The sequence below is a fragment of the Bicyclus anynana genome, chromosome 5, assembly GCF_947172395.1.
Source record: "Bicyclus anynana chromosome 5, ilBicAnyn1.1, whole genome shotgun sequence".
Lineage (NCBI taxonomy): Eukaryota > Metazoa > Arthropoda > Insecta > Lepidoptera > Nymphalidae > Bicyclus > Bicyclus anynana.
Window position 1 is genome coordinate 11,042,773 of NC_069087.1, and position 22,069 is coordinate 11,064,841.

The 22,069-nt window shown below is 38.4% G+C and overlaps 2 protein-coding genes across 3 annotated transcripts; one reads left to right on the plus strand and one right to left on the minus strand.

The window, feature by feature from the left end:
- Positions 1-225: 225 nt before the first annotated feature.
- Positions 226-13,822, minus strand: LOC112053073 (7SK snRNA methylphosphate capping enzyme bin3). Its single transcript, XM_024092357.2, has 5 exons — positions 12,435-13,822; positions 4,608-4,798; positions 3,962-4,317; positions 2,188-2,412; positions 226-902 (listed from the first exon to the last, which is right to left on the minus strand). Exons 1-5 carry the CDS (start codon positions 13,487-13,489, stop codon positions 342-344), a joined length of 2,388 nt encoding a protein of 795 aa, XP_023948125.2. The 5' UTR covers positions 13,490-13,822; the 3' UTR covers positions 226-341.
- Positions 13,823-16,712: 2,890 nt separating this feature from the next.
- LOC112053106 (protein claret segregational) lies at positions 16,713-21,118 on the plus strand. Of its 2 annotated transcripts, none has more exons than XM_024092415.2 (2): positions 16,713-16,928; positions 17,548-21,118. In XM_024092415.2, the coding sequence occupies exon 2, from the start codon at positions 17,548-17,550 to the stop codon at positions 19,342-19,344; it is 1,797 nt and encodes a 598-aa protein (XP_023948183.1). In that variant the 5' UTR covers positions 16,713-16,928; the 3' UTR covers positions 19,345-21,118. The 2 variants fall into 2 exon arrangements, with proteins under 2 accessions (XP_023948183.1, XP_023948175.1); XM_024092407.2 differs by having other exon boundaries at positions 16,719-17,039.
- The last annotated feature ends 951 nt before the right edge of the window (positions 21,119-22,069 follow it).

Sequence of the window (22,069 nt, forward strand, 5' to 3'; positions counted from 1 at the left end):
AGCCACCGCCGAGCAGCGTCGGCACGAACCTGCCACACTATTGTCAACCGAAGGCATTTGAGATGACAGACAGCTACAGCAAGTTTTGATACGGCTATTTCTCAAACTACCTTCTGATAAATGCAATTTCCAACAGGTACAGAAAATTGCGTATTCACAGACGTATGGTTATTGATATCTATTGCAAAATACGTGGGCAAGGATAACAAAATAAAACACCAAAAATAACTTAATACGTTACGAATATAATATAAAATATTTTCAGCCTATCCGAAACATAATCTTAGGGGATCTACAGTTATTTACATAAAACGAAAGGCGGATGAGCCACTAAGTGGCGTTCAGTCGTCGTGCAGGCGGGGCGCGGGGTCGGGCGCGGGGAAGCCGCGCGCGCAGGCGGGGTCGGGGGGCGCGTGCGGCGCGGGGGACGCGGCGGGCGAGGCGGCGGGGGACGCGCTGCCCAGCGGCGACGGCAGTGTCGCGTACACCGTCGGCCGCGGCGGTTGGTACGACGGCGCGTACGAGTCGCTGCGCGGGTTGTAGAACGGGGAGTCGTCCGCGCTGCAGTCTAGATTCGGCGAGTAGGGGGTCACGGCCCCGCAGGACGGCGCATCGTCGCTCGGTCGGTACGCAGGGGCCACCGGCGCGTATACCGTCCGCCGCGGTGGTTCCGCCTCCGGCTTGTGATGCGACGACGGCGCGTACGCATCCGACCACCTCGCCTTGCTCGGTGTGAAGTCACCCTTCACGTACAGCTGTATGGGGCGCCGGAAACCCTTGCTCGCGTGCTGCGGCACTCCCAGTATGCAGCACTTGCTGAAGCCGACCTCGGGCGAGAGGAGGTACTCTCTGAACTTGTTGGGGAACAACTCGATGGAGTTGAAGTTCTCGTAAATGGTTGGCTGAAACAATAAACAATATGAAATGAAAAAGTACTCTTTTATTTCCAATATCGTTAAAGGAATTAGGTTCTTTGATATCAATTCAGCAAGACAACTAAAAGACTGGTAACACGCTTCGTCTTTGATTTTCCATTGAAAAATATATTTTACACAAAATTACAAAATTGTAATTAAGCATAGACAACACTAACAGATGTCTCCACCTGATATTAAGTAGAAAAACTATAGCAACAAGAAAGCAAAACCTGGCAGAGAATGCGATGCAACCGCCCTAAACGCATCAATCTATGTTATAGGCGTCTAGCCTCATGTGCCAGAAGCAATACTCGATCACATTGTCGCTTTTTGGAGGCAAAAACAAGGATGACTAGTATTTCCCAGGGCGAGGTCTGCCAAAAGCTAGTACTACTAAAACTGCCCTCTTTAAATCTCAACAAGTACATTGTCTTATTTATGAGTGCAAATAGGTATATAGTTCCTTCTTTTAACTGGCTTTAACAGAATTGCAAGCTCCTGCGTCAGAATACGAAATATTAAGCTAAGAATCCTAAGAAAGTCTCAGTAGAATATCTCAAGCTCAGGAAAGTTATTCTGAAAGGATGTTTTGTATAATTCAAGGTGCGCGTTTCGAATACACTTCTATCTTTCTCTTTTTATAGTATGATGTTAAACAGAGAGAGATAGAGATGAATTCGAATCTCGGACTTTCGAGTTGCACAAAACATTGTTACAGAATAGCCGCCCAGATTTTGGAATGCTGGTGATACTACACCTCCGTGCTTCGGAGATGAGATTACGTTAAGCCCCATTATCATCAACATCTGATAGTGATCTTAACAAATAGACGGAGAGCCCGTAAACCCCAGATCTTCGTCATTTTATAAAATCTGAAAGTTTATCATCTCATGCTCCTACAAGTAAGTACGGTAGCCTATTATGGAGTTTGAACCGTGGTGGCTTTGGGAGGTAGCAGGTTTAAAAGATCCAGAACAACAACCGTCTTAAGTGGTTGAGGATCTAAATCCTTAACATGAACACGCTGAAATATACTTTCTTGAAACTCTTAAAAAATTATAACAACATTTCTACCTATTACTAATTGATAGAATTAATCTCCTATATTTAAGGCTGTGCAGTGTGTTACTGTTATTGAGAAATGTTGGATAGTCAGTTTTGTTTTTTTTTTACGACAAATACAGAACTTTATGACAAATACAAAACTTGTGACTAAGCTATCAGACAATTATCACAAGGTGATGGCCTTTAGTCACTGTCTAAAACTTACAGTTAGTCGCTTTTTTTTCTTATAGCTGGCCCAGTTCTGTGCCTCCAACACCAGCTTGCCTCCGGGGCGTAGATCAGCAAACATCCTCCGGAAGGCGCGCTTCAAGCCCGCGTCTCCCCAGTTGAGGTGCAGCCACTTGGTGGTGGACAGGCACAGGATCAGGTCGAACTGTGGACTCTCCATGCCAGAACCGACCGCTATGTCTTCGCGTGGCACGTAATTTCCCTGTAAAATTACAAAATTTAGTTTTTTTTTTTAAGAATAAGAATAGTTTATTTGAAAAAAATCTGTACACAAATTTCAAATGACGTCCTGGCCCTTAAACTAGGTAAGCCCGTGTCTTAGTCTTAGTTAGCTTCAACAATTTTACAAGTTCAGATAAATTGATGGAAGCACATATGCAAACACAGATGATTTGTGGGCTTAGGATGATCTATGGGCTTAGGATGGTCTGTTGGCTTAGGATGGTCTGTGGGCTTATGATGGTCTGAAGGCTTAGGATGGTCTGTGGGCTTAGGATGGTCTTTGGGCTTAGGATGATCTGAGCTAAGGGGGTTCGAAGCTAATCTTCGAACTTCCATTGGCGTATGACCGACAACCGTTTTAAAACAATAAAAAAAATATTGCGACATCAGTTTTTGTAGATTTGCAGAATGGATGGGCCAGTCTAAATTAATAAAGTCTAGATGATCTAAAATATAGGTAACAGATCAATCTTTCGTATAGGTAGATATTATTCGTTCTATACTTATAATAAAACTGGTCGAATTCTATACATTTATTCGCAAATTGAGATTTTACTTATACCGTTTGTAACACCAAACGTTACCGTGGCATGACGTTCGCCAGCGCCATCAAGAATCTATACTTATAATACGAATTCTGTACATATTTTGAAAAATTGTATGTAATGTAATTCAAAAATTTTTAAAATTCAACCCCTAAAGTGGTGAAATAGGGCTTGAAAGTTTAGGTACATTGATTTCCACGCGGACGAAGTCGCGGGCATCCACTAGTGGGTTATAAAATATCATTAATTTTCAAAATATCTTCAATGTACAGAATTAGACCTGTTACAGTGACTAGTATCTTAGTCATAGTCATTAGGAATAGAATCTCATTTAATAAGTTTATGTATTTAATAAGTTATTACACAGTCTGTCGTAATAGTTCACTTTGAGACAAATAGATATTTTACCTATAACCAATGTACGTGTTTTTGTTTGCTTATTATTTAACCTTATATGACATAAGTTAGATGACATAAGTTTAGATGACATAAGTTTTATACAATAAATGGCTAATTTTCCATTATTACTCAGTGTTGCATAAACATTAGACAATAGTCAACAACTTCTTACCTTACACCAAAAAATAAAGTCACCTTTATAGTATTTTTTTTATATTATACTCATGTTAAATACATCTACAAGCATACACTTAATATTGTATGATTTAAAATAAATTGGAAATACTCAAAAAGAAACAAAATGGATAGTCGGAATTATTTGAACGCCTTTGTATGAAAACATAAAAACTTTTTTTTTAGTTAGTAAAATATTATTTATGCAGTTCAGTTCCTATAAGCGGTCTCGTCAACACTTTGAAGTCATACGAAACACTCCCAGGCACCCTGTATAATATGCACTGTATCGCTATAATATGTCCTAAATTATTTTCACCTTCCTACTACCTCCCACCTTCCCATATAAATTTTAATAACATAAGAAAAATCGCAAGGCACATCTGTTTATGCATAAATATAATAACTTACCTGTTTGAATGTGACATTATATGGAAATCCAAGAGTTGAAACATCAGCCTTTGGTTCGCCTATGGGGCCAAACATCAACGACATAGACATTGGAAAGAAACACTGCCCTTGCTCTGGCTTGTTGATGGACTTCCTATTCTTCCTCGGCTTTCGTAACTTCCTCCCGGTAAAATTCTTTTTGGAATCATCATCTTTGTCCAGTTTGTGATCTCCTGTTGTACAGTCCTCACATTTCTCATCTTTACACTTATCACATTCCGATTTCTTGTCATCTATATCATTCTTCTTATCTTCCTCTGTCTTTGGTTGTTCTGAAGGTACCGGTATTAGGGACCTTAAATTCTTTCTTGCCCTGCCTGAAATAATAAGTTTTTTAATAAAACAAATGACAATCATTTCTATAATTTTTGTTTTGTTTGACACCCTGTATATAGAAGATTACTACAATCAAAAGGTAAAAACCATATGGCTCTTTCATCCCTTCTAAATGGTACTGAACAGTCTATAGGATATGGTTTTCACAGGGATAGACTGTGAAAAAACACAGATTTCCAAACCTATAAAGTTGCATTATCAAAGCAACAGTCAATAGAGAGTATGTATATCAAGGTATGAAATTACCAGGCTTAGGGATACTCATACTTACCAATTAGCACAGAATCAATATCAATTCCTACAACAGATTTGGCACCAAGTGTCCGAGCCACTGCAATAGAGATATGCCCCACATTGCATCCAATATCCAATACATCTTTATTCTGAAATAGGTGGCGGTGCATTTCAAACACTTGAAGTCTTATATCCATCATGGCATTCAAATTACGATAACCATAATACCTGAAAGTAATAACCAATAAAACATATTTACATAATACATAATAGTAATAAATGTTGTGTTAATGATAATCTGGTGAAAGCTATAAAAATAAGTATCAAAAGAGTTTCTTATTGCTCATGAGATTACTGCCATGTAGAATGTTTAGTATAGCATTATTTACCAAAAAGTTTATGGTTTAAATAAGCTTTATCCAATAACTTGAGCTTTCCTCATTCTAAAGCCCTGACCTCCAACACAGGGGCAGGATTTTTTTTTTTTTTTTTTTTTTATAATTCATTACTATTGTGCAATCAGCTGCAACAGCTTTAAGCAAATTGCTTGTGGGTACTACATGGCATGTGTAGCTGACCTTCCATTGAAGGCCATGCTAATTTATTTTATTTGTTAATTTTTTGTATTTCATTTGTACATTTGTACATTCTTATTATTTTGATTTTTTTTTTTTTACAGGAGATCCCATATGTAGGCTCGCTTTAGCCTTCTAACATCTATTGGATGACCGAGGGCAGTAGCAAGTTTATTTTCATGGGTGTTTATGCGATTTTTATAGCACATTGATCTGAGTTCAACCTCTTCTTTTACTGTTTTTATGTCAAGATACTCATGTAGTTCCGATATCTTAGTGAACCATGGAGCATTTGTGATGGTTTTTAAAACTTTATTCTGAAATCTTTGTAATATTTCCAAGTTTGAGTTTTTGGCTGTGCCCCACAGTTCAATGCCGTAGGTCCACACTGGTTTTATTACTGTTTTATAAATGAGCAATTTATTACTGAGTGAGACATGCGAATGCCTTCCCATAAGCCAGTTAAGTTTTCTGAAGGTTTGATTTAGTTCATCGCGTTTTTTTACTATATGCGTTCTCCATGTTTGTTTTTTGTCTAGGTGTATCCCAAGATATTTTGCGGTGTCACTGTGGGGGATAATATCAAGTCCCAGTTTAACAGGAGTACATTCGTCCATTCGCAAGGTAAATGTCACATGTGTTGACTTCGTGGAACTAGCTTTGATACGCCATTTAATCATCCATGAATTTATCTTGTTCAGGTGTACTTGTAGAATATTTGAAGCCATATTTGCGTCTTTGTTATTACACAATACAGCTGTATCATCAGCAAATGTAGCGGTGAGTACGCTGTTTGAGATAGGAATATCTGCAGTGTATAATAAATAGAGTGTGGGACCCAAAACGGAACCCTGGGGAACACCTGCTTGAATGTCATGGAAGTTCGAAAACGCGTCATTGATTTTCACTCGAAATATTCTTTGATTGACATATGACTTCAGTAACATGAAGAAGTTGTGTGGGAGGCAATGTTTGGCTTTAAAGAGCAATCCATTGTGCCAGACCTTATCAAAAGCCTGTTGAACATCCAAAAAAACAGCAGAGCAATATTGTTTACTTTCTAGGGCTTCTCTAATTTGTTTGACTATTCTGTGTACCTGTTCCACAGTGGAGTGTCGGCTTCGGAATCCAAATTGATGCTGGGGAATAATTTCCCTTTCATGAAGAATGGTTTTGAGTCTGGACAGAGTTATTTTTTCAAATACCTTGGACAATGTTGGTAGTAGGCTTATTGGTCTATAAGATGTGACTAGATGCGGTGGCTTCCCAGGTTTCGGTATCATAATAATTTCCGAAATTTTCCAAATAGACGGGTAGTGGGATGTTCTCAAGATGCCATTAAAAAGCTGAGTCACAAAGACAATCGCTTTTCTTGGAAGTTGTAGTAAGACCTCTGCCGTTATTAAACAGAATCCTGGAGCTTTGTGAAGTTCAAGTTCTTTTATTACTCTCCAGACCTCTCTGGGGGTGCAGCTTTTTATTGGTAAGCTTAGTTGAAGGTCGCTATCCAGAAAGTCTGCGACTTCTCTATCAGTGTCTGGGTCACCGTTATTTGAAGTAAAAACTTCACTTAGAAACTTGGCAAAGGCTTCCGCACGTTCATTATCTTTCCTGGCCCATGTACCATTATCTAGTTTTAGTGGGTGTTTTATGATTACAGGCGAAGCTTTGTTAGTCTTTACGGCTCTATACAATGAATATTCATTGTTTTTCGAAGCAGACAGATTAATCAGTTTATGTTTCAATGTGTCATTTTCTACGTCTTTTAAATAGGATGTAAGTTCCGCTGCTGCCAGGTTTAGCGCCTTTTTGTCCAACGGATGACGACTAGTATGCCAAACTCTTCTGAGCCTCCTTTTCTCTAGTACCTTATTTTTGATATCCATGGGTAAGTTGTTACTACCTGGCGTGTATCTTATATCCGGTGTAGAAATCCATGCTGCAGTTTGTATCATGTTTGTTATGGTTTCTGCTGCTTCATCAATGTCGTCATTCGTTTTGAGTGGAACTTTTAGCGATAGATTAGTATCAATATATTTTCTGAATGCTGACCAATCAGTTTGTTTGTTGTATAGACATTCTTTGGCGGGTCTTGAAATTATTGATGTACTAACCGTACTTAGTACTGGTGTATGGTCTGAGCAACTATCATAGCAACTATCTATACTTATATACAAGTTTGATAGCCCTTTATATATATAGAAGTCTAAGAGGTCCGGTAATTTGTTGGGATCTGTAGGCCAGTAAGTTGGTTCACCTGTACTTAAAATACTGAGGTTATTTTTGATTATACTTGAATTAAGTTCTCTGCCTCGAGGTAGAGTTAGTCGTGATCCCCATTGCACGTTTTTGGCATTCCAGTCACCACCACAGATGTATCTATTTCCAAGCGTTTTAAAATATTCTGTGAAGTGAGTTTCCTTTGGGTTTGGTTTTGGGGGGCAGTAAACAGCTGAGAGAGTAAGTGACCCATGATTATCGTACAATACAATGGTTGTAGCTTGTAAGTGAGGTGTTTTGTAGTCTTCAAGGATATCATGTTTCAAAGCTTTCCTTACAATTACTGCTGTTCCAGCATGGGCAGTTCCATCAGGATGGGGTGTTGTGTATGTTATATAGTCTTTTATAGCAAAATTGTGGTTGGTAGTAAGATGAGATTCTGACACCAGTAGTACGTCTATTTTGTGGATTTTCAATAGTAGTTCGACGTCACTTTTATGTCCAATCAGACCATTAACATTCCATGTTGCCAATCTTAGAGTAGCCATTAGATTATCTTTTGTATTACTGTGGTCAATAAGTTCATCATTATTGACATTTGGTCTATTAATTTATCTAGCTTTTCAGCTTGTTTTGTGAGTAGTATTTCTAGCTTAGATTCTGTTGTAGTTTCATCTTTGTTCTGAATTTTAGCGACTTCTGCATATGTCCTAGTATTAAACTGGCTTGAGGAGTGTTGTCTAGTATAGGCGTGTTCCTCCTCTTTTGATGCGAAGGGTCTATCTAATTTTTGTATATTTTCTTGTTTTCCAGTGCTTTGTTGTTGGTCTTTATCCTCTGTTTGTTTTCTTGGTTTTATATAGTCTCTTCGTGAAGTATTTCTTTTTCTTTTGTTGATTTCTACATAAACTTCACAGCCTTTGTAGTTTGCTGGGTGATTACCTAAACAGAGGCAACACTTTGCTGGGGTATTCCGGTCTTTTTTTGGGCAGTCTACTGTGTTATGGCTCTCTGCACATTTCACGCATCTATATGGCCTAAGGCAGTTATTCTTAGTGTGGCCATATTGCTGACACCTTTTGCATTGGGGCACATTTGCCTTTCTTATTGGATCTTCAATAATGACCTTTGTATTGAATATATGGGTAATTTTCTTAACCTCTGTATTGTTTGGATGTGGGTCTAGGTTTACAAAGAATGTCGATAGTGGTATTTTATTAGGTCCATATCGAGCATTTATTATTTCACCACTAACTGTGTTTCCGGACTGCTCTATAGCTTCTTGTATTGCCTCTTTAGGTGTACTTGGATGGAGCTTCTTAATTACAATTCTGTAAGGTCTTGTATCCTTTCTAGAAAAGGTGTGTCCAATCAGATTGTTTTCTCTTACTATTTTCATAAGGCAGTGATAAGACTCTATAGTCGGACAACTAAGTCTTAATTGGTTTCGGGTAACAATTTTGATGGTGAACTCTTCTTTATCTAATTTTGATCTGATTAGTTCGTTCAGTTTTGCAACATCTTCAATGCCATATAGCATGATGGGTGGAGGTTTGAATACATGCTGTTTATTGTTTGTAGGTAGGGTTTCAGAATCATCTACATCAATATCCAATGATCCGAATTGGTTTGACACTGGCATGTTCCCTTTTGGTGATGGTGTGTTCGACATATTCTTTCGTTTTGGGTTTCTGATTGTAGGTACCCTCTGCCACTCAGGGTGTTGAACAGATGTATGTGTTTGGGATTCCTTGTTGCTGTGTTCAGTGAGATCTACAGGTGGTTCTGTATTACTAAAGCATGGTGCACTACCTGTAGACATGCTCCTTGTTCTCACAAATAGGCTGGGATGAAAAGCCTGCTGAATTAGTTTCTTTCCAGTAACATTAACATGCACTGAAGCCTGGTTACTCACTCCAGTGGTGTCTTCGGTAACAGATTTCACACTCTCTAGCCCGGATACCAGAGAGCGCCGGGGGTTAGCCGGATGGCATGACAAATCACTTTCCTTATTGCAAGACATTTCATAATAAAAGGGGGGTTGGGAAGAACACCAGTAGCACTTTCCCAAGGCACTACTGCCACATTTTTTGAGGGTATTTAGGTCCTCAGGGCTTGTGGTAGCCACGGACAGGTTATTTAACCGCCGCCTGTGACTCGGCGTTGTCGCTCGTTTAGCACCACCCAGGGGACACGTGTAGGGTGGGCCTTTCAGTAGGTAAAGGTGGTAGGTCCTACGGACGTGAGCGACGTTGTGGAAAAGGTAAAAAAAGTAACCATACTTGATACCCGAGCTTATGAATTCCTGATCTTACTGGAACCACTCGCTCTTGGCCAGCACCACGCCGTTTAAGTTTAGGTAGCCGATCTTCAGGGTTGTGGGACCACTAGAGCTGGCCGTAATCAATTGATTGGACAGCCCGTTGCTCCGCATACTGTCTCGCCGGGCAGTCCCTAGAAGCAGTTGGGTGGAGGCCAGCGCTGTCACGGCCAAACCTGTGGCAGGTAGCGCAATTAGCCACCTTGGATTTGCAGGATTCCTTACGGTGCCCGGTTTGTCCGCATTTTCCGCAGGTGTCTTCCTTCGCTCTGCAGTACTTCTCAGGGTGCCCGTACATTTGGCACTTGGAGCAGCACGTAACTTGCAAATAGTCCATTACGTCGACCGCTTGCCAACCAATAAACAGGCGCTCCTTTTTAAGTAGCGCCTCCCTGAGCGCGGGCGTACATTCCAAAATTATGTTGGTTGTGCTGTCACGACCGCGCCTCTTGTAGACTTTTGCTTGGGCCCTCAGTCTCTCTGGCGTCCATTGCGAACCCCGCAGGTTTTGGTCGTGCAGAGACTCCAGAAACGCTTCGGCCGACGGGTCCCCATCAACGCCTCGAATACAGACCCGAGGTTGGTTTCGCTTCGGCTCCGTGACACGCAACGTGGGGGGGGCTGCGCTGCGTAGGCGGACTGCAGACTCCTGAGTTGTTGTCTGGACAATAACTCCCGCGTTCCCGACCTTTCGGACCTTAGTAATTTGCACGTCCAGAGCGCGTGGGTCCACCACTCTCTTCAGTTCCGCTTTCGTGTCCTCCGCTGTCTTGAATGTGTCTACGCTTTCAGCAGCTGGGTAGAACGCAAGCACGGGGCCTTGCTCCTGCGGGATGGAAACCGTTGCAAATTTTCCTTTAAATTTGAGCGCCGTCGCATACGAGGGCGCTGCTGCAGCCGGGGCAGTATGTGGAGGCGACTCACTAACCTGGGCCTCTAGGTTGGCTATTTTCTGCTGCGCGCGAAAGAGCTCAGCCTCCGTGTCAGCCAGCCGAAGAGTGAGGGCCGCAACCACCGCAAGCGTATCCTGGACACTATCCCTAATGGAGTTGGTGCTCTCCTTGTTCAGTCTCGATGCCGAGCTGCTAATAACAGTGTTGATGCTCGCCAGTTCCCCGTTGACTCGGTCCAGAAGCTCGATCTTTGAGCACGTCATGAGCGCCTTCTTGCGAATACCTTCCTCGTCTTCAGAGTCCGTGGTAGGCTGCGAGGGGATCATTGCGCTGATCTGTCGGCGCGGCACCTGCAGAGCAGGCTGGCACATGCGCACCTTATCCGCAGGCTGGCGGTCTTCAGGTGACGTCAAAGGCCGCTTCGCAGCAGCAGCAGGAGGCTGGGAGCGGTCCGAGGCGGTTGGAGTGAAGCGTAGCGGTATCGTCACCGATACTTCATCAGGCCGGACCGCCGCAAAACCCGACGGCGGCGTACGGGACAGAGCGGCTCGCGGGGTAAAGGGGGAGGCCGAAGGCCCTGCGTGGTCTTCGTCCTCTGTCTCCATGTTGCGCGCCTAGTTCTCTTTTTGTAAATATTTTTCAGCAGTATTCGTGTATTAGCGCCGAGTTCGTGCACTGATGAAACAGAGTTCGTGTATTGGCGCACGTATAAAAGGCACTTAGCCGAACCGACCAAGATTGGTCCGACTTAATAGTCTGTGAAAAACCCAGTTGACATCTGTCAAAGTCAAAACGTCAACGTCACTACGCGTCAATTGACAGCTGACAGTGGCAGCTGTCAGTTGTCAAAATGAACTGTCAACGATACTACGCGTCGCGCTTCGTAGGCTAGGATGGCGCGGCACGTGTTGACCCAGAAAAACAAGTAAACATGAGCACGCATGCGAGAGGCGCGCGGTCGTCGAACTCTAAACTAAGAAATGTAATCTGAGGTTTAGCTGGGATTTGCAACCCCACGTAGTTGACAAGTGTCGTTCCATAGATCACTAAAACTGCACCAAAATTTCACTAAACTTAAATAATAAATATAGTCAAAACGTCTTATCACTATGCACAGTATTAGCTGTGAAAACCCGGAAAATTCCTCGCACAAAAATCAATTAATTAACGAATGCATAGCTCGCGCGAAACACGTCCGTTCGCCGCGCCGAATCGGCAAAATCCCCAGGGGCAGGATGATTCTGTATTTACTTTACATTGCTAGCAATTGAAAAATAGATAAAAAAACTGTCATCTTGTAAGAATTCTAGAGAGAATATTTTAACAATCCATGGATTCTCTGTGCAGATGCCAGGTCCATCGTGTGGCAGAGAAATTAACTTGTAGTGACTTGTGACCAATGGACATAGGGATAAGAAATTTCTTGACAGTTGATTAACACTCCCCTTCTCAGCTCATATTGTTCTCCCTGCCTAACCAAATTTGGTAAGATCCTATTAGAGTGCTTTGAATTCCCATTCTAATATAGAACTTGCTACAGTTCTAGATAAGCCTTATTAACGAAAATTATAATATTAAAGAAAAATAAGTTCTATTTTTGTTCATGCTCAATATACAGAAGGAAAAACAAAGATTATGATTTTGGCAGTCTGTGTTTTTATTTTCCTTCTGTAAAATCTGTAAAAATTGATATCCAGTATTGTTGTTTATGAATCCACCATAATATACTATTAATACTGGATAAGAAATATATCGTTTTGCATTGTATATAACAATAAACATATATTCTATATTTTAGGCATATCTATGGATATCAAAATCCATGTGTTTCTATACTATAAGAAAATAATTCTTACCTATCATAGTTCCCATATTGGTATCTCGAATTTTTAGGATGAAATGTTGGCATCTGTTGATCTTCTTCAGAGGTACTCTTTAGCTTGGTTCTGTGTGGTGAGGCGGGGCGCTCCTGTGCCCCAGGCCGCTGCTGCGGTCGGGCACGCATCCAAGCTCCCGGTTGAGGGACCACTGGACTCACTATCTTATCCAACGAATCCATCCGCCTCAACTTCTTGCCATCTTTTCCTTTGAGTGAGCTGTTGTCACTGTCACTGCAGGACCGCTTCCTACACTTTGATGTCGATGGTTCTGGTGGCAGAGGCTCCTTAATTCCCTCTTCTTGCTGGGGCTTAACCTCTACTACGGGTGTATTCGTATTTGTGTTGGCATTTGTCTCTGTTGTGCGCCGTCGTACTCTTGGTTTCTTCCTCGGCTTCCTCTGCTGCATTTCAAGTCTTTTCTCGTACTCATCGTTATCTAGAGGCTCCATAAGATTAAGTGGATCCCTTATATTAGGAGGAATTATAACGTCTATCTTAGCCTTGTGCCTCGGGGGAGTGGGTAGTGGTGAAGACTCGGGTGTGACAGCATTCATAGCTCTGTTGACGTTTTCATCTTGTAAACTATTCAGGTTTAACGGATCAGAAATGTTTCCACCTAGGAGAAACTTCGTGGGTGGAATGAATGTTTCTTTGCGCGGCCTTTTGGTGGGGAGAAAATATTTCGAGATTGAAGGGAAACTTTGTGCTCGTTTCTTACTTTGCTTAAACTTTGTGCCGGGGTGGTGAAGTCTCCGCACGGTGCTCCTCTCCGAGTTATCCTTGCTGGCGATGTGACTCTTCTTGCCGTGTCTTTTTTTCTTAGTTTTCTTTGAACCTCCACCGCCAGAAGCCTCGCCCTCTTTAGACGTGTTCCCTTCAGTTGCAGATTGATTAGATGCCACACTCATATTTAACGAGGGGTCCGTAGTCTCCGCAACTTCATTCTCGGAATTATCGCCTGCGTCGTTTTCAACGTTATCATTCTCTAATTTACTGTCACTAGTAATCACATTTTCCTCTGAGCTACCCATTATTTAACTTCACTCATATAAGATATTTTCACATAGTAAAACGAAATCGTAGTAGGAAATCAAATTTACCGCCACTTCGTTCCTTGCAAAATGCACAAGGACATCCGTGATAAACAGGTCTAACGACGGTATGTGTATTCGATAAAAAATGGTTTAAAGTAATTACACATCACAAAATCTAGTCCGTAAGAAGATTCGTTGACGATAATCCTTTTTAGATGAACCAATATTTAGCCACAATATGGTTTCATCAATTACACACCAGACCCCACACACTGATATTTTTTTTTATTTACCAAAGAGTATACAATAAAATCACTACGCTCTCAATGTATCTATGCTGTGAAATGTAGCGTTGAGTAGGACATACAAGAGGCAGGACATTTGTCCCGTACATGACGTCACAATGTAAGAGCGGCTCAACATTTAAAAATGTACTACTTCACATTTTCTGTCGCGGTAGTTGCTTTACTCGTACGCGAGAGAAAGCGAGACACTAGTACAAAAGTCGAATGGGACGTCATTCTGTGGTCCTGTCATATAATTTTGTACTATATCCCTTAACGCGACGGAAATAGTATACGATGCGTTTAGAAATATTATTTTTTGAATTTGGATTTATTCAATTGACATTTTATAAAAATTACTTAATAATTTAAAAACTGAAATATAATAACCAAGGTGAATCGATCTATTTTATATAGGTTAAAAATAAGTTTGGCATTTAATATCAGTATGTAAGACAAACTATTACTAACATAGAATACTTGTACCGAATCGTAAATCTATGATTACTAAGCTATATTATTGTACTAGTACAAACATGACATTTGTACACGTTGCTTCAAACAAAGTTCAAATATGACATTTGTATTCGTTACTTCAAAATTCAAATGTAGTGCCAAGCTTCAGTACGCCTCGCCTCATTTGAAGTGGGACATTGTACTGCCTCGGTACAAAAAAGAGGCAACACTTACAAACTCTTTTTCAAGTCGTGTCCTACCCAACACTAGTGAAATGGCTTTAAGCACAGATCACTATAGACTAGAAACTTTAAGTTACGCCAAAGAGTAAACTCTTAGAGTAAACTACTACGCACACATCATAGAATATATACTCCAAGGAGAAGTGAATATACAAACACGAAAACGTTGGACAGAGCAGCGCTACTATTTCCGCAAATGGAATATCATAGAACAAAAACAGCGGCAATTTTAAAAAACGATTTTTGCTTTTTTTTTTCTTCGAGGTACACTTACTTGCTTTTATAATAGTTTATGAAACTTATTGAGAAAAACAAAAAAAAAATCTTGCTACCCGGGATTATTTTAACATACCTTGGTATAACACCACTAGACCAAATGACTATGTAGAACTCAGTTGAAATTAATGTACGCTTACTGTCTGACTTCTGTACCTACTAATTTATTTTCGCAACCAATACATGCTTAATCTCCCATGTTCAAAATTCTTTGTACTGATGCTTCAGCCCCTTGGCTTCTATGTCTAAGTTCTCACTTTTTTTATTTCAATATGGCTTCGCCTCAGACGTAGGCGTATTTGGCTTGAGCCAGTAGCGGATTTAAAAATTTACAGCCAGTTGGCTAAATTTTTACAGCCCTTAGGCCTAGTTTGGAGTACTTTAGTATTTTAGTCGAGTACTAACAATTTGTGGATATACCGCCATAAAATTGTTCGTAATAGACTAAAATAGCCTGTACGGCCTATTACTGACCTCTAAAATTCGATACTATTGTTCGCAAAACATATTAATTACATTTTTTTTGTCAGAAACATTTCGAATTTTAATATTTTAGTACAATAACACTATAGTAGATTGTTATACAAGGGTCTAAAAAGACCCATTATATACGAGGTATTTTTAGGGCCCGAGACGAAGGCGAGGGCCACCTAAATAGAAACCGAGTTTATAATGGGTTTAGCCCCACGTGTTACACTCTGCTTTTCACTACGATTGCGAGAAAATAAAATAGTTTAGTACAATATTCAATGATTTATTTTAATTGAAAATTAAAAGTACAAAGTCTACGTTTTTGGATATTAAGGGAAATGCTTTTACCCGGTAACATAATTTCCGACTACTTTGAAGATGAATAATGAATATAAGAGGTAAACGTGGGAGATAATAGTTTAAAAAACTCCTTTCGTAAGTGAATCCATTCTTTGTTGTTTTCTTCACTTATTAAATTTTTCGTAGGTATCGTAGATAAGTATTTAAGTAAATGCGGCTCGACTTTGATGGTAACAGATTGAAAATTTCATCCATCTCCAAATTAGGATCACCATTCTCACTAGACGAAGACAACAATAACAATTATTGTTGAAAAATATGTAAGTTACGGTCACAAATTTACAATGAATTTCGGAAAAAATTCACGCCAATTGTTTTTTAAATTTATTTTTTTCACATGAGAAAAAGGCAAAGGTATTACACCGTAAAGGATGTCCCATGTCTTCAAATCTTGTTCTATTCGCAACTCAATAAAAATTAAATAAAAAATAAACGCATTCCACAGACAAGAACGCTGCATTTCATTCCAATTTAAAGTTTTTTATTTATTTCATTTATTTCATCAAAATAATCAGGGCCTTACCTATAATGATTCTATTTTCGAATAAAACCTCCTCCGTTTTGTAGTAGGCTAGTACTCGGCTAGTACTCGTAACAGACAAGAATTAAAAAAAAATTACTTTAGCCCCTAGAGGCTAATATGCTTGTTTAGCCCAGCGTGGTAATATGACAGTGTTTTTGAGCAAGAGTAGTGAAAAATATTTTTTTACGGATCCGCGACGTTATAATTTCCAAGCCCCGCCTGTCATTAGTTTGTGAAATAATTATGCTATTAATTCTATAAATTAAAATGCTATTAATTCTACAAATAAATTAAACGTCAACGTTAAAGTTATTTGTGGATGATCATGATAATATTCAGTTTTAACTTTAATACCTAGGTAATTTACACACCTATTAGAAATTGGTTCATAGCACTTGGGCAGTCGCAAATGTGTGATAGCAACTTTAAATAAAACTTGACCATAGACAAAAATATTTTTCTTTATTGCTACCATTTTGCATTTTTGCATTTGGCCATTTGTATTTTAATTTTCATCCCTTTTCAGTTTTCTATAGAGTCATCAATTTACAAAATAATATTTATAATAAAACTTTTTGATACCAAAGCTATTAGTATCTAATTACTAAGTGAAATAAAAACGTAGGCTATTTTATTAAGTAGCATCATTAACAGTTCCATAAAGCTAGAACCTAATACCCTGATGCCAATAGGGTCGTAAAAAACAAACTGAATTCAAAATTTGAAAAACAGATTCCGTTGACATTGTTTTGACGAAATAACCGATAGTTCGTGTTTTAAAATCATTAATTTGATGTATTTCATGTTAAAATACATAAATAAAGGTAGATTATGTTCATACTAATTTAATTGAGTGTTAGCGTGATACAAGTACAACAGTAATTTAATTATTATCGACTTGTTGTCATTTAAAGTTCCAATAAACTACAGCCCCGGTAAGTACCACGGTGAATTCTATTTTTGATACTAAACATATTTATAATCAATAATCATCAGAAATTGACTAAGGCATTACTTTAAATAAACATTCACATAAATACACAACAGTAGACCATAGTTAATGCGTCTAGTAAAAGTTTATTGTCGTAGAATTTCTGTGGTACTAATACTAATTTCCTAGAACAAAAAGTCTTAAGTAATTTCATAGGATATCATCAGATCTCTGCCAGATTCGGCAACAGCTACTGAAATCTGTTTAGTCACACGAAGGCTACGATTATGCGCCTTCATGTGACTAAAGTACACTATTTTAGCGCGGCAGGTCTTGACGCAGAGAGGACATGATACGGTACCGTCGATAAAAATAAACGATTAAAACAAGTTTCATTGATATTCGTACGAATTTCAGTGATATTGTCTAACAAATTCATAGTTATCTCCCCTTTATATAGTTATACTGACCCTTCAGTTTATAAGTAATATATTGGTCTATATGTTTTTCAGATGTCGCGTATTCCAAAATATCCACCCGCTCTTAAAGAGAATCGACCTGCACTATCAAACACACGAAATGCAACTAGAACACTTGTGACTGGCCTCAGTGAGGCAGATAAGAAGACCTTGATATTGAACCACACAAGACCAGCGCGTAATGCTACAGTCGCAGCTGCTTCTGTACCGGCTCCTCGGATGAAGAGATCAGCCACAGTGCCTGCACCTTCTGCAGTGCCCAACAAAGTGGCAAAGATCGAGAAGAAAGTAGTGGCACCCAGAATTCCTCCATATGATTTCAAAGCACGATTTAATGACTTGTCTGAAAAACACAAAGTAATTAAAAATGAACTATGTGAGCTAAAAGATAAACTTGTAGAAGTATCAGACGAGTATGAGAAAGTCAAAGAAGCGGTTGATTCGAGCATCGCAGAGAGAGATATGTGGAAAGAGAAAGTGACGAACACTATGAAAGAATTAAGACAGAAGTCTATGGAATATGAAAGCTTAAAAATTGACCTTGAATTCAAAAATAAAGAAAACGAAGAACTGCAAAGCAAAGCTAAACTTCTGGAAACTATGACTAGTAGTTTGACACTTAAAACCCTTGAGTTAGATAGACTTAAAATGGAACACGATAAATTGCAGATGGAATACAAAGGGGCACTTGAGTTGATAACAACAAGCAAAACTGACTCGGATGCAATGCAAAATATATTAAATACAATGTACACAGATCAAAGGATTTTAAGAAATACAGTACAAGACCTAAAAGGAAATATACGAGTCTATTGCAGGGTTCGACCACCACTTGATTTTGAGGCATCAAAGCCTTTGTATAATTTGAACGTGCTTGATGCTTGTTCAATAGAAGTGGAAAAGATTGAACTACTTAATTCTGCGAGAAAAGGTAAGCCTCAGCATACATTCACTTTTGATGGTATTTTCACACCACATTCCACCCAAGAAGATGTGTTTAGTGAAGTTTCTCAAATGGTCCAATCAGCTTTAGATGGGTACAATGTCTGCATTTTTGCTTATGGGCAAACTGGTTCTGGCAAAACTTACACCATGGAAGGTGGTAGCGGAGAGGACAACTATGGTATCATACCGAGGGCTATTAATATGATTTTCACTTGCATTGGCGACCTGAAAAGAATGGGCTGGGACTTGACCATAAAAGCTTCATTTTTAGAAATATACAATGAAGTAATTTATGACTTACTAAATTCATGTAAAGATCAACTGAATCATGAAATAAAAATGGTTAATTCTAAAGGCACTGACTTGTATGTATCAAATTTGAAAGAAGAAGAAGTGAAGAGCTCTCACGACTTCATCAGGCTGTTGTTATTCGCCCAACGTAACCGGCAGACCGCTGCCACGATAAACAACGAGAGGAGCTCCAGGTCTCATTCAGTGGCACAGATTAAAATAACTGCTATCAATGAGAAACGCAAAGAAAAGTTTACAAGTAATTTGAATCTGGTTGATTTAGCTGGTTCTGAGAGTGGTAAAACAACTCAAAGGATGGACGAAACGAAACACATCAACAGATCGCTGTCCGAACTCTCCAAAGTTATTTTATCACTACAGAACAACCAGTCTCACATACCATACAGAAATTCAAAACTTACTCATCTGTTGATGCCGAGCCTCGGTGGTAACTCCAAAACCCTTATGTTGGTGAATATTAACCAATTTGATGAATGTTTTGGTGAGACTCTCAACTCCTTGAGATTCGCCACAAAAGTCAACAGTTGCCGAACAGTGAAGGCTAAGAAAAACTTAACACAGTATGACATGTAATTTTTATATTGACATTTAATTTAATTGACTTTTACTTTCGACATGCTGTTATGTATAGATTTTGTAATTTCAGAAGATGGCTTAACTGTAGTTCTAGTGATAGTGTGTACAGACCGGCTTTTTGGTAAAAAAGGTATCACTCATAATTTAACAAGATATTTCAGCTCGGCTGACATTAATTTGCTTTACACACAAACATAGTGTTCTCATGTTATGACTATTTACAAAGTCAAGCTGTATTCTGAAAATGGATTATCTATACTATTAATTAGTTTTTAGATATATTATTAGCAAATAGGAGATCATCTCTCAAGTCCAGTAGTACTAACATGCTACCACGAGATAATCTTGTGTAGAGAAATAGACAAAATATCATTGTATGACAGTGGAGTTGTCGCATCCCATCTTGTTCATCCCAACTCGATGAAAGAGATTCGAAGATATAATAGTCAATGAAAGAGATTCAAGGAGTGGTATTGCTGGTTGCACCACCATTGGTTGAAATTTGGCTATTTCTCTACACATGATTATCTTGTTGGTTGCATGCTAGCACCACATGTCATAAAAAATCTTAAGACAAAGACTGAAAAGTTACAGATGACATAGCAGCCTATACTTCAAATGTAAGAAGGATATAATAGTTGTTTATTAAATATTGTCCTAATATTAGATATAGTTTTAATTAATTTTTAATAATTTCTAAACAAATTATGCCACCGAAGAAATATTAATTATTTTAAAGTACCATAAGCTTGTGAATCCGATTCTAGAAATATTGCTGGGTCAAATTAGCTAAATGTTTTCCAAGAAAATTTAAAGAAAAAAAGAAAAATTACATGAATTTTAACTAAGATGCTAAATGAAAAATTGATAAAAGATAAATTAGTACGCATTTTATTGACTTATTTATAATCTAAATGCATTGGCCTTTTGTAATAAAAGGATGCACAATCATGTACAAAATTTCACTTTTAAAACTGGCCAATTTTGCTTTGACAGTTTTAGAATTATTGGTAAAGAAAATTATACTTAAAGCCCTTTAAATATAGTCCAATATTCAATAAAATCCCAAATTCAGAGTAAATTCAACCTTAAGGATTGAGTTTAAGGTTGAATTTCCAAATGTGACTACTTGAATTGAGTGCCAAGAAGTTGTGTTTGGCACTCATTTTATGTGGGACAATTTTTTATCGCTGATTGTGCATCCACTTTTTAATAGGAGATTGATGACTAAATGTAATAATTAGAAAGGAATTCATTGAAATTTTCAGCTTGAGAGTAACAAGGGCGAATTTTCATTTTGCCTGGGGTAAAAAGTAAAATTGCTGGACAAGTTTTGGTGATATTATTAAGTTTTATTTTATAACATGTTTGTCTTGTCACTACTTTTCTGTTTTAACTTGTTATTTGTCTCCTTTTTATTTTGTTGATCTATAATGATGATTATTTAAGTATTGTATTGTTAATATTAGACTCTCACAACTGTTGGTAAGAAAAAATGTTAAATGGAACCATTTAGTTGGGAGGTACAAATAGACAAGTAATGACATTGTTCCAAGTTGTCCTCCAGCTTATATTTTAAAATTTCCAAAAGTAACTATTTTATTGTTTTCCTTTTACCTGAATTTTAGATATAATGTTAATCGTATTTTCTCTATCAAGACTATTCAATCATGTTTGTTTTCAGATTATTCATAAAACTGTTTTAAAATGTAATTGAAATCGAATTCTTACGTTGCTTATGCTTTTTTAATAAAGATGATTTCATTATAAATGGCTTTTTATTAAATGTACTCGTAGGCAATGATATTTTTTGAGTTTGTGTGATGTGAAATGTTGAACTTTTTGTCTTGAATGTTCTTGACTTGAGTTTAGTAACTTGTGAATTCTGCTAAAATACTTTCTCAGGCAGATAGATGCATTTTTTCAGCATTCCAAAACTGAAATGAGGTATTACAATGGGGATGATGATATTGATTTTTATGAGACATTCGGGTAAATAAGGTCAATATTAACTAAAGAATATGTAAAAAAAAATGTCATGTTTGCAAAATAAATGAGATTATAAAATTTCAAAATCTACTAAAAATCTTATATCGTAAATAACAAAGATATTTGTAATTTTGTTTGAACGCCCATACAAATATAAGGATCATTATGATCGAGGACGTCATTAATTCGTGCCATTTTGTATGGGGCGTTTTTCAGGGATCCAGTGCAGTGGTTATGATTGTATGAATGTTACTCTTTCCACGCCGCGATTATTGAACCGAATTAGCTGAAATTTTGATGGAGTTAGATTATTATCAGGATTAACACAGAGATTCAGGATTTCAGGAGAAGAATCAGTATTTGTGATATACAAAATTTTATGGATAGTGGCGCTTTCCGGTGTTTGCTAAGTTGAAATAACATTTGGACTACTTTTATCCCGGAAAATGAGTTCCTGTAGGCTAAGGGATAACATGAAATTGTATCTCTTAGCCTATTGTACCTACCTACATGTACATACTTAATATTCGCGGCTAACACCGCGGAGCGTTGCTAGTTTTCTTTTCTTACAAAAGCATTCGGTCTTCTTGTTGGGATAAATTTTAGCGCCACCTTGTTTAGTTGTCTTGAAATAATTTTGATCTCTACGTTTAGATGGCGCTGCATAAAATAAAAGTCAAATGGGAAAACATTATCACACACCATACAGAACAGATTGTCATTAATCTGTGCT